Consider the following 18,385-nt stretch of genomic DNA (forward strand, 5'->3'; position numbering starts at 1 on the left):
ATTGCCACGCTGGATGGCAAAGGATTTTCAATTAGGTAAATGAAATATTTTTCAGCGTGCCTTAACCCTGTGTAGTGCGACCTTTTTGGGTAATTATACTTACCAATAAGCCAAACTGTAGGCTGATAGCTATCCCGATGTTTGAGTTATTATAATGTAGTATACCTACACAAGAAAAGTTATATATAACACATGTACTTAATAGTGTTTTAGTTGATTGACTCTTGAAAAATTAAGCCCATTAGACGCCCACCGAAGCGAATATAATTAATCGATTTTGCGCATCACTAATGAATCGTATCGACATTTAGTATGATTAAGCCAAGCTTTAACTAATAGATGCGTTCAAATAACCAAAATGTTATTATGGAATACTAGTTTCCGCCAGCAGTTTCGCTCGCGTTCCGTGGTAATTAGGACGCATACTATAAAAAACGTGGGCGGTAAAAAGTACTAGTATGAGCTTCTTCAATAAATAATTTTGCTATTTAATACTGAAGTAAAATTTTCATGCCTCGTTGCTGGTCCAGTTAGAGGGAAGGAAAAGTGAGTGCACCTATGTCAGCGCGAATGCTTGTGCACTATAATAAGTCCTGCGCAGTGGTTCTAATCTCCTTATATGTATTTTTCAAACTGTTCCAGTATTTTTTGAGAGTTCAAACCAACGAACATACTCTTTAGCATTCATTTATTAGTATAGAGAGTTACTATTAATTAGAACCGATGTTTCCATGTTTATTATGCAAAAGGTACAATTATAATCATTTCAATTATTAGAAAATATAATACGTTCAGTTTGATTTGTGTTACAAAGTTAAGTTCAACATACATGTGTGTTGTTTTACACGCAATTGAAAAAAATGTATTTATGTACTGGTTTTTTTTTTTTACATTGTTTAATATTCATGAAAATAGACATATCTAGTTTTAATCTTCATTGCCATAGTTATTTGCGTAATAAGCTTGTAAACCCGCCCCAGTAAAACCAGTATTAATTTGATTTTATAACCAAGGGGTTTATTAAGTTAACCCTGGACTATTGCTTTAGCTTAACTGTAGGATCAATTGGCTGGGATAATTGCTATTACAAACAATTATTTGGTTCAACCCTATGATATCTTGAATTGATACTTTTAAAAATAAAATAAACAAGCATTTGGATTGAGAACCTTTACTTTTTTGAGAAGTAGATTTATAATAAAATTACCCCACAGCAAGTGATGATGATGATGTCCTCCTAGCCGATTATCGGCTACGGCGGCTGTTCTCATGTAAGGAGATTAGCCAACTACGCAGGACATATTATAGTGCACGAGCATTTGCGCAGACACAGGTGCACTCACTATTCCTTAACTCTCATAGCCCGATGGGACGGTAATCCGACACGACCGGAGAGAGATCAGGCGCAGGACCGACATTTACGTGCTCTCCGATGCACGGGTGTATCAATCACCAGCTTCCAGGCTCCGGGCTGCTTTTTGAAAGTCTTCTAAAACCCACAAAGCGATTTCGGCCCGACTCGGGAATCGAACCCGAGACCTCATGCTTAGCAGCCGCACTTGCGACAGCTAGACCAACGAGGCAGTGGAACCCACAGCAAGTATTAACAGATCGACGGTCACTACCTTTAAAAAATACTTTTATTAACAGTCATTACGGTTTTCGGTAAACAGCTTTGTTTCCAAAATTACTGTAACCAAAAATACATCAATAGGTAAATAAAACACAGCTAAATTAAATTCGGTTTATTTATTTACCTCTCCACTGCAAGGTTCAATATATATTAAATGAAATATTGTTATATAAACAGAATAAATACAAAGGAATTTCATTAAAAAAGGTTTTTAACATAAGATTCTTTTAAATCGTGGTAGGTACCTATAATAATTGGAAATTGTTAGTGGGAATCATTAAATTATATTATATTAATATCACGTTTAATGTCTCGCCAGGAGAATTCAATATTACAAGTTATGTATTCAATACATTTCGAAAACACATATTAGGGCTGACATAGCTATCAGTAATATAATAATTAGCCAAAATATTTTATTTCAAACAATGAAAAGTAAAACATTACCAAATAATTTTGTAATTATATTCCTGTTTTCATAACAATGACGAAAACTAATTATTTTAATCAAGATTTCTCATCTAACGTAGCTTAGAATTCGTTCAATCAACTTCCTTCAACCGTCGTCATACCATGTAAAATTATGCTTGAATACATTAACTGAACCTCTAACATTAGCAAAAATCCTTTACCAAATATATAGCGGTATGGTTCGCGCCACATAAGTTTGCAATTCTGAAGTTTACCATTCATCTAACTCATAACATGTCTTTGTCCACATATGTCAGAAACTTTTTCTACATATCAAATACTTACCCGTCAAAAATAATATTATGAATGTATGTTATCTGTATTTGTTGTTATCCATGATTATCAAAAAAGCTGTGCATCTACCACTGCTATTTCTTCACCACCGAAAAGTAGACTGCTAGAAAAAGCCTAAGGCTTTAAGTTCGCTGTGGTGCATTGTGCAAAAAGTAATCAATAAATAAATAAATACATCTTTAGAAAGATAATATCCACACAAGTTTTGCATTGTGCTTTTATCTATAGCAGTGTTTTAGCTTTTCATTAAGCAATGCTTTTCGATATACTTGTATACGAAAGCTCAAAGAGTCAAATGGTTAACTTTAGGATAGCAAACTTATATGGCCACAAACTGTAGTACTACTTAATATTAATTAAAAACTAGATTTTTCATATAACTTTTTTCATATTTCCTTGGCCCCATACCATGTCGACGATAAACCATTGACTGGTGTAGTAGAAGAGATTTTCTACGAACACATAAGTTACGAGCACAGGGAACTTAAGTCCTGTGAACAGCTTGAGGCCAGGATAAACGTATTCACCTTTCAGGAAACTTTGGACGCACCTGAAATATTTACAGTGAGTTTAAATTTTATAAGTTTACTAGCTTTTGCCCGCGACTTTGTTCGCGTGGAATAGTGACTTTCGGCAGATTTTAGGTTTGACCAATAGATGGCGCTGTACGTCCGGAATAAAATTTATTTTTCAATTTTTTTGGTAAAAACTATCCTATGTCCTTTCTCAAGTTCCAAACTATGTCTGTACCAAATTTCAAACAAATCAGTTCTGTAGTTTAGGCGTGAAGAAAGGACAGACAGACAGACAGACAGACAGACAGACAGACAGACAGACAGAGTTACTTTCGTATTTATAATATTAGTTAGGATAAAATGTTTAGCTTACTGAATATCCTACTAATATTATAAACGCGAAAGTTTGTATGTATGGATGTATGGAAGTTTGTTACTCTTTCACGCAAAAACTACTGAATGGATTTTAATGAAACTTTACAATAATATAGCTTATACATCAGAATAACACATAGGCTACAATTTGTAAACATATTGTTCGAAATACTAAACCTGCGCAGACGAAGTCGCGGGCACCAGCTAGTAATAAATAACTGAGGAAGTATGTAAGGATTAATATGCACGTAAGTTTGATACTTTGTCATGCAAAATCTGCTGAAGGGATTTTGATGAACCTTGGAAGTAACGTAGCTTATACATATACATATCAAAATTATATACAAGCTGTTGATTTGCATCCGTGCCATAGTCAAGGACGTAATTATGCTAATGATTCTCGACATAAATCAACAAAAAAATTGGTACGTAATTTTTTTTTTCGGAATTCCGTCAATGTCATCTAGCCGTATTTAAACTTGGCGCGTGTGTTACTGGCCTTAAAACCGTGCTGCGCCCTCACACAAACGCAAACACAAAGCATACGCAACGATTATTCATAAATTTCATTCATAAAATTGGATTACTTCTGAAATACTACGATATTACAATGACAAAAAAAGCAGTGCATATTAGCTATTTCCCGTCTATTGTAATTAAAATAGATTTATTTACGTATTTCATCTCCTCCTCCTGAAGTATGGCACAAATGCAAATCAACACCTTGTATATAAGTTACTTTTTAATTATGTGCGTTAAGTTATTCTATCTGTTTTATCGCTATGAAAGCAAACCCATTATTGGATCAGCTTAACATCAGTTTTCTGGTAATTATAATTTCTGGTAGTAATATTGAGCTCATTCTAGCGAAATGATCCATGTAAACAAACCCTGAGTTTGAACTGTAGTTCACCGCAAAACCGCGAATCTTCGCAATATTGAATACAAACGTTCACGTTACAAACCGCTTGACCGTCGCCCTTGCCACTACCAAAATATTCTACTTATGTGGTAAAATCTTAAGTCTTGAGAAAGGCTGTAAAATTATAGTTATTTCTAATCGTTTAATATTAGGTATAGAAGAGTCTAACCAAGGGGTATTAAGTTAGGGCACGCCACCATCGTGGCGGTAAGTCCCCTCTTTGAGGAGTGGCTCGGGAGGAGTCACGGCGCCCTCACGTACCGCATGACGCAGGTCCTCACCGGACACGGTTGTTTCGGGAGGTACCTGCACCGAATCGGTCGTGAGGAGGTGCCCGGGTGTCACCATTGTGCGGACAGCCCCGAGGACACGGTGGACCACACAGTCCAGGTGTGCCCCGCTTGGGAAGGGCAACGCCGGGTCCTCGTCGAGGCTTTGGGCGGTGGCGACCTCTCGCGTCCGGCCCTGGTTCAGGCCATGGTCCGGGGCGAGAGGGAATGGGATGCCGTCGCCTCCTTCTGCGAAGCGGTCATGCTCGAGAAGGAGGAGGCGGAACGAGAAAGAGTTCGCACCTCTCATCGCGGCCGCCGCTCTGGACCAGGTAGACACCATGGGCGCCGGGTGTCGCGAGATGACTCCCGGCCACCGTAGGCGTGGGTCTGTGGGCGGTGAGTTCGGGTGGCTCATCGTCCCTCTGTCTACTTAGACGACAGACCCGTGTCGACGGCGTGCGTTGTTCCACGCGCTCCTCAAAGAGATGTCAGCAACCCCAGCGGGGCCCAGCAGGGCCAGGGCCTGCCGGGGCTGCGGGTTGTTCGAAAGAGATACCGCGGCCCTGGTACATAAAAGGCCTATAACGGAACACGACGGTTTTTAGTCAGTAAGAGTCTGATACTCCCTCACCGCTGCTAACCCACAGCGGGAGGGGTCATTTGATGATTTTTGACGTCGGAAAAAAAAAGGGGTATTAAGTTGCCCAGGTAACTGGGTTGGGGTTGAGGAGGTCAGATAGGCAGTCGCTCCTTGTAAAGCACTAGTAATCAGCTGCTTCCTGTTAGACTTTTAGCCGACCCTGAAACAGTTGGGAAAAGGCTCGGAGGATGAAATTATGATAAGATATAGAAAATGCGTTTTATTACCTACTTGAGACGTATACAAATAGGTACACCATAAATATTCCCATCATGATAAGCCTATTTATCTTCCCACTGCTGGACAAGGACCTCCTCTCATACAGAAAAGGATTCAGAGTTAATTGCCACGCTTGCTCAATGCGGGTTGGATATACCTACTATTTCCACATTAATTAAAATGTTAGGTAGAATTAAGTAGATATTTCTACTGCATATTTTGTGATCTTGGAAGCCAATACTCTAGAAATTGGGTTCTTAAAGCCAGCTGGCAAGCGCGTGCAGAATATTTCTATACTTGGTAACATCTGGTTAGATTGATAACCTACACTTACAATGAGAAAAGATGCGGTTAATGATTAATTTGTTTCAACAATTTTAGCTCTACTATAGTTTGGCAATGTTGGAATCGAAGTTTGTACGCATTTGTAAGTGCATGTATGATAATAATTATATTGTTTCGTACATTTTAAAAGTCGCTCAAGTTTTGTAACAATTTAAATACCTATTTTTGAAAAATAATTTTATTTAGCGAAAATGAGAACAATAGATGGAAGTATCGTTGTAGAATGGAAAATACTGATGTATCTTTTACGTGCGTCAGTATTTACGAACTCTTATAATATAAGTAATGTAGGACGCTCAATAAGTAGCTTATCTTGAAAAGATAGTTTTCTTCTTTAATTGATATATCTAGGCAAAACTAAGTACAAACATAAACGTCGAAAGTCCTTTGCAGGTGGCAAAATTTGTAAGCTCTTATTTTATTTCAAGGACGATCAAAATCAGAGATTTTGTAACGTTTTAGAGCTTTTTACTCAAGTTATTTATTACTATATATATAACTACAGGTACTTGTTATAAAAATGTAGTTTTTTTAATAAAACAAATACTTACACCACAATATAAGCGACGAGGAAGCACGTCAAAATCCCGATGTTCAACGCATTACTCTTCGGCCTCTCTCTCTTTACCAGTACTAGGTCCATTAACACGACCACTAACGAGACCGTATGCATGCAGTGCTGGGACCAAAAAGGCACTATTTTGTGGATACTAGGCGGTGCTATCAGCTCTCGATGAGAATTCCATACTCGCCAGAAAAGGATGTCTCCGAACTGAAACAAATGAATCTCTAAAATCACTGAATAGGCTGCACGGCCACGGCAGACAGTCGGTGACTGATTTTTTGTAGGAGAAAAGTAAACACTCATATAAGTCGTAAGTAAATCATAGGTCGGTCAGAAAATCTTTGTCAGATTATCCTACAAAAAATCGGCCGATTGTCTGTCCTACAAAATGTCTGACGTGAGCGGGCTGCCATATGGTGACAATACCCTATCTGGTCTATTATATAGTAGTATTATGCTTAAAAGGAGTCTCCAGCAACTAATTTAAGAAAATTTTGTCAAAGAAATAAAGATTTTTGTATTTTGTATTTGTAGTGTGGTCTTTTACGCCCTATTTGGCCTATCAAGTGTACCTACCTAGTGTGCTGGCTTTTTGGATATTTACATAGCAGCAAAACTGTATAATTTATTAGAATTCCTTGTGTCCTGGGCTTGTGGGCTCTATCAGTCATTATCAGCCCTATGGTTCTTTATGAGATGCATCTTCTGTCTTTCTAACCTATTTAGGATTTGTAAATGTATCAGAAGATCAATTTGCTTTGAAGAATTTATTGTTATTAAATGTTTTAATGATCAAGGAAAATAAACATATTTTTATTAGAAGAGACTATTGAAAAAATATGTTAATATTTTTTTCTTTTTAAGAAATTATGATATTTGGGTCAATTAATAAGTGTCAAGGTTAGACTTACACGAGACACGAAGTCTTATAATGACTACATTATATGTCTCCTTAATGGGCATGTTGATTCACAGCAAACATACAAACAGGTATTATGGCCATTTCAACCTTTTGTAATTATGCTACAGTATCGCTCAATTTAGTTTTAATATTTAATTACTGATTTATATTTCGTAATTTGACTGCCTCGTTGTTCGAGTGGTCGCGAGCGCGGCTGCTGTACTCGAGGTCTTGGGTTCGATTCCCGGGTCGGGCCGAAATCGCTTTGTGGGTTTTCTTAACCTTTCACAAAGCAGCCCGTGCATCGGAGAGCCCATAAATGTCGGTCCTGCGTCTGATCTCTTTCCGGTCCGGACCCATAGGGTCATGAGAGTGAAGGAATAGGGAGCGCACCTGTCTGCGCAAATGCTTGTGCACCATAATTATGTCCTGTGCAGCTGGCTAATCTCCTTAAATGAGAGCAGCCGCAAAATTGGCCGTGGACGCCATTATTATTATTATTTCGTAATTTTCCAGAATGACTTACTTTTTTTAATTATGACAGCCCAGTTAAAAATGAGCGCCAATCATCGATCATGAAGGTTTCATATTAACTGGATACACAATGCCTACTTGAAGAAGTACAGTCGTCAACAACGACATTACAATTTTAAATTGGATAATAATATGTTACTTTAATTTTACTCGATTCTGCATCTTCAAAGTTAATTGCATCTTTTTCAGGTCGTTTCCAAACAAGCCAAGGATATGACATTGTAAATAATTAATAATTGCGATCTGATGACATCTCTTAAAATCTTCCACAGTTTTTGACAACTATAAGGCCAAAATGTAAGCCTTTTTTAGTTTAATAACTATAAAAACGACGTCTAATTTATTTTTAATTTAAGGCTGTATTAATTTTTCAGTCTATTTTGAAGTTTATTGAATAAAAAGCTGTTATTTGACTGCAGCTACTTATTTAATAACTTCCATGAACAACACACTTCTTTATAGTAAAATTGAAAAAACCGGATCAAGGAAGGAAGTAATAGTTACTAAGCTAGGAAAATCAAGTGAAGAGTAGATAATAATTAAGATTTTTTACCTACTCATTAGCATTTTTTTTTAGAGACAACAAAGATTATTATTAGTAGTAGAATAAATTGCAGTAGAAAAAATAGCAAAGCAGTAGGTAGGTAGTAAGTAGGTTATTTTTTATGACGGGACATTAGACTGTGAGAATAATTACATTTTATCTAAATAAAATTAAGGGTGGCTTACACCAGTGCTCACTAAATACAATTACCGCTAAACATATTAACACATAATATTCTATCTCTCAATCGTTTCAATTCGATAAAGACTGAATATTAATGTAAATACGTAATATATTTAGTGGTAAATATGTATGAGAATGAGAATGAGAATATTTAGTGCTGGCGCTAGATGGAATAATATGATCTGAAACGACCAAAAACAAAACATAACTTAGGATCTTTTAACGTGTTTATTTCCTAAATGTATTAACCTTATCCTATCATCTGATTCTCAAACAATTGTCTGACACAAAAAGATATGATAATGATCAAGCTCTAAGTAATTATTGTTTTATCTTTTTGACTTCTTGCAATAAAAACATTATTTTTGTTGTAAAATAAAATCTCGATAAACGCTTTTGAATTCGACCGTATCGTTATAATTGTTTACAGGACCGCTTAATGGCAATTTGTATGCTCAAACTTACCGCAGTGGTCGGCAGAAGGATGCTTGTGAAGCACAAGTATCTAACTTGATTCAGAAGTTTCACATGGCTCCTCTCATGTTCGCCCCTAAGTTCCCTCCAATCACAGTAGAAGCATATCGGAAAATATACCAAAGTGAAGAGCTGAAACAAAACATTACATTCTAATTAATTTCTTCGAACACAAACATTACCATGTATAAAAAATTCTAAGATTTTCTCAAAATAACAACACGTGAGGGTCTTGTTACATTGAAAACTTCGGTGAAAATGTTCTGTAGCAAAATATGTAAGGGATGAACGCCGAGAAATAATATTTTTTGTTGATTTGCACGCACGTCACGTAAACAATACCGGACGGGTTTTAATGGGATTTTAATCTGCGGGATCCTGAGGAATAGTGATGTGGTACCAGCCACATGTTTCGCTTGCCGCGATGAAAAGCGCACGTTGTTTCTTTGCTCATTTTTCTTTTGCAATTAGATAGATTATACATCCTAATTATTTTAGGATGTATAATCTATATTATTATATACTGCTTGTTTTGGATTAAATGATATTTTTTTGTTAAATAATAAAATGCGAGATTATTCACTGTGACGACTGCACAAAATCTTCAATCATGCATTGTTTTGTTTTTCTGAATGTGAAAACCCTGCGTACACCCACATGTATTGTTAGAAATAAAAGCTATTGCTTGTTAAAATAAGAGGCCACTCAAATGAGTTTATTACAGATTTCGACGAAATTAGAATAATATATGAGGCGAAAGGAACCAGTCTCGATAATGGTGTGTTTAATCACAATTTATGAAAACCATATTTTAAAATTAATATCAGGATTGTTGTATTGTTCAGAATTTGAATATATCAAATGAAAATAACTTAAAACAATAGAAACGCGTGGAATGTTTTTAAATTACAACATAATTTTAACTGTAAAAAGTTTAACATGCTTTAAAACTATTTATCGACTGTTTGTTAGAAAAAAATCCTGTTTATATTTATCCGACTGCCAAGAAGATAATGTTTTTATGGAACAAATTACGAACCGACCCCTAGTACAGAGAGGTCGGCAATAGCAGTAAAAGTTAGAGTGTTTTATTAGTTAATTGATACCTAGACAAGGTATATCGGTACTCTGGGCTTACTCAGGCTAAGTAAACTGACTGAAGGTCAATTGTTACGTACACAGGGACGGAACCCAAAGTGTACCGACACAACTTGGTTATTTGTTTTAAACAATTGTCATGATGTTCTGAATCAACAATCGCTTGGAAATACTTAATCAATATTTGACCGCCCGGTTTATTTTTTAACACTTAAGGATATTTCCATTTTTTACATCAATTTGTACTTTTTAAAAGTGTTTATGATGTTTTAGGATGCTCGCTACTTAATCTTTTTGGAGTATTGAGTGTTGAGACCGCCCTTATATTATGATTATAAAAAATGTAAAGAAATTCGCAAAATATTATTCTGTCGTTTTCAGAAGCTAAAAGGTAGGTACGTAATCCAGCTAACTGGGTTGACGAGTTCAGATTGGCAGTCACTCCATGTGTAAGCAGTGGTATTCAAAGGAAAAGGCTAGGCAGATGAGATGAGATCGCGTAATAATTATAGTGTTGTAAAGTTCAAATTTCTCGGCCACTCCTGTTAATTCTACAAAGGAAAGAAGCCATTTTGTTCCTCAAGTTATTAAATAAAGCCTTGTTCCCTGCCGTCATTTGCTGTAACGTTCAGGACGTTGAAGGCTTAAATCTCTAAAAACTTTGACAGAAGGAAAGTGGGGAGTTTTCAAATGGGGGAGGGGCTGCCACTATAATCGGTTTTATTTTACGAACTTTGGTGCACGATAAGTTTATTTTGAAGTATAAAATATAACGTTCTAAAAGCACTTCCTTTAGTAAAGGAGCAATACTTAATATTTAATGAATTAATGATAAAATATTCTTTCTAAAATGACAATCTGTAATTCTAGCTATAAGAAATAAGTATTGGTGAACACAATATGTGTTTGTATAATTTAATCTGGGAAATGGCTTCTCATATTTACGTGTTAAATGCTCCGTTAAATATTGACTTACATTCACACTATAATCATCGTTTAAGTACAGGGCTAATAATAGTTTTATGTAAAGTCGTATTCGGAATATTTCCGTTTAAAATGAAATTATTCTTGTTTGTCCATTGATTAACACTTGTTTAGGTTTTATTAGTGTCGTAAGTAACATAAAAAATTGCCTAAAATGATTTTGATGATAACTTATTTTTCTGGTGCAGGTTACCATAGCGTCACAACTCACAAAAAATAATGAAAAATCTTATCAAAACAACAACTTCGTTGAAGTCATTTCAGTCAAGTTTTGTTTCCTTTTTGATCTTGTTTTGTTTCAAGTGCATCTTGCACCTGCAGAAAAATCCATTTATTTTTGTACTACGATAACAATCATTATTTGAAATTGTTTCAGAACAAGGTTTTTAAATATTCTAAATTACTCAAATTGACCTACTGCATTCAAATAAATAACAAAAAAATCTACTGTTACTGTAAAATTGTCCACAGTTATTTCCGATACAGTGAGAAAAATATTTTTTTTAAACTCCCTCATGAAAAAAATATTTTGTAAAATGCTATTGGTCCGCGGGAATAGCTTTTTGCTTATCTCCCGCAATAAATTGGCATTGGGATAACTTTTATATAGCAATGCGAATCTGATTGGTGTTTCCCAGAAGTTTTTTTTTAATACAATATTTTATATTATCAGTGTAGATTCTGCTGGTGTCTGCTATAAGCTGCTCTTATTAATTTGTCAACAGATTTTCTTACCTAAAGATCTATAGAATGCCAGCACTAAGAAGCGGCTTGCGGTCTAGCTGCCATAAGATATTAAAAATTTGAATGTTTGTCCACTTCAAGTACTAGGTACTTATATAAATTTGTTTGTTTACACACTTAACCAGTCCGGTAAACAACCCTAAGACCTTACGTTACACGGTCATGCTTACGTCCTCTGCACTATAGAGGTACTTAGTTACAAACACCTATTCAAAATTAAGAAAAAAAAAAAACATTGAATTTTCAAAATTGTTTTGACTAACTTGCGTAATTAATTTATCCAAAAATAAAGCCCTTCTCTTGTTTTGTTTGTAGTTTCGTCAGTTTTAATATGTAAGGAAGGTCAAGTCCAAAAGTTACTTAATACTTGCAGAAATTATTCGCTCGACTTGTCGCAATCTTGTCGCTTGAATCCACCGGACTACGATTGTGAATGAAACATAATAAACACACAATAGGACCAAATATAGTCTGTACTGACCAAAGAGTTTTAGAACGTAAGTTGACGTTTCAAATTGTAGTTTGGATTTAAGTTATGCGACAACACCTTTGTTGGCGACTGTATTTTTGGCTAACAATAAGTTTGACAGTAATTAAAGATCAATTTGTATTATGTAAAGGAGCGATGCTTTTATGTTTTGTAAATAAAGGAGATGGCCAAAAAAACACCCAGAGTCGACAGGAACTTCATATGTATGATTGGATTCAGTATAATTTGTGGATTTTAAAAAGTATTTCAAATCATCTAAAAACCATGGGGTTCTCTTTTTATAACGTTTTTTCGATCAAGATTTTAGTTCACAAAAAAGTTTACTTTTACTGTTTGATGTTCGTTAGAAGTTGAATGCAGACTCGTGATTGGACCGTTTTACATTGCTAATTTTTTTTTTTTTTTTTTTGCCCATAGGGCAGGCTAAAGTCTTTCGACCATACTGCCTAGTCTTTCGTAGATTTACGTAGATTACATTGCTAAGTCATTTGTTATATTTGACAATGTCACATGGCGCGATTTTCAAAGACAATTTCTCCAAAAACATTTCATAGCCAGTTGTGAAGGTTGCATGGAACTGCGAAACCTCTCCAAGTAGGTAAGGTCGGTGCTTAATCGTATCTGGAGTGGTTAAATACAAGACCTTTTAATCACCAGGCCAACTCTGAAACTATGGGGTTATTACTAGTGGCTTGTATAATGTTAGTTTACTTTGCTTTTTTATGTCCCTTGATGTTAATAATCTTTAAAATCAACATATATTCAACATAATCTATTTTTGCGATAATATGAAATAGCTCCTATACCCCATGGATTTCAGTCTGGATTTTTTGGCACCATCAAAGGTCTATCATAAAGAACCTATTGGTAACCATTTCATTGCTGTCGATTCTGGGTTTTTTTTCTATGAAAATTTGGCCATCTCCTTTAAAAAGTTTAAACTTTTTCAATACACTTGCAAACTTTTACAAGTAAGAAATAAATTATTAAGCAGGGTGTTTTACCACAAGTTTTGAATTGTGCAGATAATTTATCTTCTATATTTTTTATTGGGTCACAAAAAATGCACTGTTACTCACATTAAACCAAGCGGTGATCAGTTTAAACCTGATCTTCTGGTACATCTGGATATCCGGATCATCATGAGCACCAAAGTCAATAGTCAACAGCGAAGTGGCAACTGTGACTAAATGCACATACGAGAACGCATAAAACCACAATCTCACTTTTAACAATGTTTTACTTTCTTTCATGAACCCAGTCCCCAAAATAGGAGAGTCTAAACTCAACATGATTAAAAAAAATAACACACTTGAATTTAGAATGTCGTTCAAAAATATGAAAAAAATTAAATGGACGCTCGTACGCAGCGGTCAGTGCGCGCGTATTCGAACTTTAAATGATACCAATGTACTGTTTGTAGGTACTTGTATTTTAAGTCAAGTTTAATGGATGAGACGTAGCTATAAATCGGTATGTATAAGGAGTGTGTTTACACGTCGATAGCCGTAAACACTTGTTATTTAGCGTGGACAAAAATTTGGAACCTTGATGAGTATATGCATAACTTCACTGTCCACGATGCAGAAACAGTAGTTAAATAATCGGTGTATATTACATATGACTCATGGGACAGGGAAGTTATTACTGCTACAACGAATCCTGATTTATTGATTGCCTTACGTTATTATTGTATTGATTACGTTAAGTCTAACTTGCAGGTGCTAGGGGCTGTTGAGATGTTTAGCTTAAACATTTTACCAACGAGTATTGTTTCCATCCAGTTACACTGGAAGCCGAGCCCAACATAGTTGGGAAACAAGTTACAGCCTTTTTATCGTCCCACTGCTGGGCACAGGCCTCCTCTCACACGGAGAAGGATTGAACATTAATAATTAATTAATAGTTGGGAAAAGGCAGTAGCTTAGAAGTAATCATCTAGGTATAGCATGTATTTTGTGTAACAATGCCTTAATTAGAACGACCTGCTGATAGTCAAGTACATTGTTGACCTACGTTAACTGTTGATAGTCCTTACCGTGGCAGATAATAATGGGTAATAACTGGCAATTAATTAGGCACCATTGTATCCTCATTACTGATGTATCTGTAATACTATTTGATTAACTAGTGGAAATGCTTAGTAATTGGTCGCTTTGTAAGTTGTTGCATCTTAAGAGACATTATGTTATAGCTGCGTCCCAAAAGGTACTGTTACAAAAAATAAAGGGTGAATCGTTTATTGAATAGGATCTTTTTTCTCCCTCGTCCTTCTTACTAGAACCAAGAACTCTTCCATCTGTATTTATTTGATTTTTGCCAATTAACCGAGAGCAGTATACTGTATACAAAAATCCTTAACAAGATCAAGTATAAAATACCAATGCTCTCAAAAATAAACTGCATGTGAGATCTTTTAAGCTTCCATTGATCCTATCTGATTAGTGTCAAGGCACACTTGATAATGAAAAGAAGACAGGTGAAATATACCATATCTTACGTAGTTCTGAGGCAGCGGTTCTCAATAAGCTGCACTTGTGTGTTATGACCTTTTCGTTTTTTTGTCTCTTTTGCACGGCATGAGGAGAAAGCCAGTTCTTTGCAGGGCGAGGACGAATGGTCGTGTCAACGAAAGGATATGTAGAGGAAAATATTTGGTTATTGTTATTTATGAAGTACAACTACGAATAAAAATACTAAAAATTAGAGGTGTATAAAGAACGTCGCGTCGTAGAGATTATTTTTTATTTAAAAATATCTTGATATGCGTCATTTGTTAAAGTTAATATGAATTATGCATAAAATAGATGCCTACTCTCTTTATGAGCTTGAGATGAACAAAAATTCTGATTCATGATCATTATCATGTATTATCTTTTTTTTTCTAGTGAATTTATTAATTAATCTGCAGCTAGCCTAAGACCATATTCAGACGAGTTCCTTTAATGAAGATTTCAACATCACTTTAATTTTTTTTTCATCTCAAAACAAATAATATATTTTTCCCATAAAATTGTTATCTGATTTATAAACCAGAAGACCAACAATGTAGGACAGGTCTCTACGAAGTACCACAACAAACTTCAGTCTTGTATTCAACCTAGGTATTGGCAATATAAGCCAATAATCCCTGCTCTTATAGTCGAGTGTCATTACTGTGAATGGTTGGCACACAATGCACCTAGATTGCGCCGATAGTTCATATTGAAGTCGACAGGTGGCGGGACTGAACGCAATATAACAGCTTTTGTTATGATTATGTACTTGGGAAGCAAAAGGTGCCTAAGGGCTTTTGTCGTTACGTTGAAAATGCAAATAATTTTCATGTAAAACATTTGGAGTACATTAAATAATAATATTTTTAGTGTTGTACGGTTAATTTGTATAGTGTATATACGGGGATAATCGTCGGTTTTGTGTCACCATTTCATTAAAGTTGTCTCAAAAGGGCTTCAGTGTGTTGGCTTCGGCCCCACGTTCGCCTCCCAAAAATCCGGGATTCTATAGTCCCGTGGTCTGGAAGAGACATACCTACATATAGGTATAATATTTGATTGATACTTAATATTTGCTCTGCAGTTTTTAACGTAGTTTGTTACAAATCCAACTGTATCTGACAGCTGCTTGTTTAATTAAATTATTTGATATTAACATGCTCTCAAATACTGCATTAACATTATGAATGTGTAATTAATTCTGTTAGGTGAATTTGATAGCATAACAAACATGAAATCACATTTCAATCGAATACATAGGAATAGGTGAAACTACTTCATTAAAATATACAGTGTTTATTAAATACACATTTGTTATATCGGGTTATTAAGTACCTACTCGCTTTTAACCATATTTATAAGTAAGAACTTTTAATTTGCACATTGAAACAAGTGCAAGGACAATATAATTTACTATAAGTTAAAGAACTTTTGAACATGCATGTACTTAGTACTTCCAGTTATTTTATACGTTTCTTGATAATCATCTCCCTAACCTTTTCCCAACTGTGTTCGGTTTTCAGTTTAACCGGTTGCAGCTTTGCACCAGTGTTTTACAAAAAGCAACTGCCTATCTGACTTCATCAACCCAGTAACCCGGATAACCCAATATCTCTATGAAAGACTGGTTATCAGACATACCTCCCCACTCAGAGACATTTAATAGTTACTTAAGCCATTCCTTAGTGAAGGATTTGTATAACATTCCGTCACTAAGGAGTGACTTAAGTAATCATTAATGGCCTTACTACAAAAACTTTAACCCCTGTTTTACACTTGTCTAATAAAATTTTGGCTGCAAAATGAACCGTATGTCAACGTCATAATTTGACATTTTTTTAGACAAGGCATAAACTGACGTTTAATAGTTTTTGTGGTAAGACGGTTAATGTCTCTGAGTGGGGAGGTTAGTTAGTTACACTTAATTATAATTTTATCACTTCGGAGAGTTTAAAAACTCCTCAAAAATGGAAGAACGACTCCTTTCCTTCAAAATGTTCTACCGTTGACCTAGTTGTTTTCATAAAATAGTTCCTCAGTACTCGGTTCAGTACTTATTAACTTTTCAGTTTTTATGAAGACCAACGACAATATAAAAGGCTTAATTAAAATTCCGCTCATAAACAAATGCACTTAACTATCTCATTATGTACTAAAGAAGATTTTAATTAGTAATTTAAGGGAATTTAGTCGTAACTGGAGTTAGAATGCTTATAATTTAGATTCTTCGTTATAATTTTTCATAACTGGAGCGTAATGTTATGTCATTGAGATTATGAGTAAGTGTAAGATTCATAAGAACTAAGAAATCAAAATGTGGTTTAATCGGATGAAGCCAGACAATTTATTAGTAAGTACATTACAGCTGAATTTAATTTCACTGGAGTTTTAAAATCCTTATATTTATTCTAAACAAAAGAAGTAAAGTTTGTGACGTTGAGGAAATCTCTGGATCTAATCAACCGATTTGGAAAATTATTACGTAATTCTCACATAAAACAAAGGTCTGACAAAGTTGTCATTTGTACATTTTCTGCAGCAGCTGCGACAAATCAGTAGCCAGAAAGAAAGTCTGTCAAACAGTTTTACTTACTACGGATAACGCGGTGTCTAGTTCACTGGGTTGAAGAGATCAGATAGGCACTCCAAGTAAATATGGTACTCAAAAAGATTCGGTTTGACTGGAAGCCAACACCCACACAATTGAGGAGCTGGGTGGATGATGACTGAGTCATCAGGCAAGCGCATAGTTTCACTACTTGTATTTCGGTGATTTTCTGTGCACTCACTCACTATGTTATGTTGGAATTCCACCGAAATGTTTGCATTAGTTCACGATCAGGTAAAGTATACGTCCGAGGGAGTAAGTCCAATTCGTGTGTTGGCACTTGAAGCCTGCAGTTCTTCCAAGATTTTCAAAATGTACGCTCGCAAATTGTCATTTCTTGGTGGAGCCAGCAGATCAGAAGAAACATAAGTGCTGTGTATACTGTGCGTCACTACTGCACAACGGTAAAATTTCGTCTTTATAAATAGCACAAAGGTTCGCTCTCTTGCGGAGGACATTTAAATACCATATTATGTGTCACACGTAGGTAAACAGGACAACAGTATATTATCATCGAACCGCTTTCAAAGATCTGATGAGCGAACAGACCAGAACTGACTTGATCGCCTCGAGAAAATCAGAGCTCTATGAAGCGATCATTCGCTTTGGTTCCTACTGTTATTGTGGTTTCTGAAAATGTATTCAATTAACCAACGATGAATATAATTCTTAGCCGGCCGACTCTTTTGACTTCTCGAAAATCATAACGTTGGTTTTTGTGCAATGCACAAACGGAAATTCTATACATTACACATTCGATATTCACACTTCTACAGAATTGATATTAAAAGGTTTGACAACGGGCTATATATAGTAGCGTAGTTAAACTAACTGAAACAATTTTAGTGATCCTTCAATAAAGTTAGAGAAGCGGGTGTGCATGATGAACATTAAGAGTTGGTAAATACGTGATGAAGATGACCTAATTCATTACTATTCTAATTTGTTCATGTACCACAAAACTCAAGTTAAGGTGGAGAAAAGGATTACCAAGCTCCCAAAGGCCTGGGCATTTGCAACACGTTGCATGGCATCCTGGAAAGTTACGTAATTCTCAGCCATCAGTTTGAGCAGCGTGA

The 18,385-nt window shown here is 35.5% G+C and overlaps 1 protein-coding gene across 1 annotated transcript; it reads right to left on the minus strand.

Moving 5' to 3' along the window:
• Positions 1-1,734: 1,734 nt before the first annotated feature.
• Positions 1,735-13,616, minus strand: LOC124629799 (androgen-dependent TFPI-regulating protein-like). Its single transcript, XM_047163363.1, has 4 exons — positions 13,283-13,616; positions 8,879-9,019; positions 6,238-6,458; positions 1,735-2,948 (listed from the first exon to the last, which is right to left on the minus strand). Exons 1-4 carry the CDS (start codon positions 13,493-13,495, stop codon positions 2,771-2,773), a joined length of 753 nt encoding a protein of 250 aa, XP_047019319.1. The 5' UTR covers positions 13,496-13,616; the 3' UTR covers positions 1,735-2,770.
• Positions 13,617-18,385: the final 4,769 nt, after the last annotated feature.

Source organism: Helicoverpa zea, chromosome 4 (genome assembly GCF_022581195.2).
Source record: "Helicoverpa zea isolate HzStark_Cry1AcR chromosome 4, ilHelZeax1.1, whole genome shotgun sequence".
NCBI lineage: Eukaryota > Metazoa > Arthropoda > Insecta > Lepidoptera > Noctuidae > Helicoverpa > Helicoverpa zea.

Coding starts and splice junctions, on each gene's coding strand:
- LOC124629799 (XM_047163363.1), bottom strand. CDS start 13,495: ATGTTGAGTTTAGACTCTCCTATTTTGGGGACTGGGTTCATGAAAGAA. Junction 9,020..13,282: donor TGATCACCGCTTGGTTTAAT/GTGAGTAACAGT, acceptor GTTTTGTTTCAG/CTCTTCACTTTGGTATATTT. Junction 2,949..6,237: donor CTCGTCGCTTATATTGTGGT/GTAAGTATTTGT, acceptor TAAATATTTCAG/GTGCGTCCAAAGTTTCCTGA.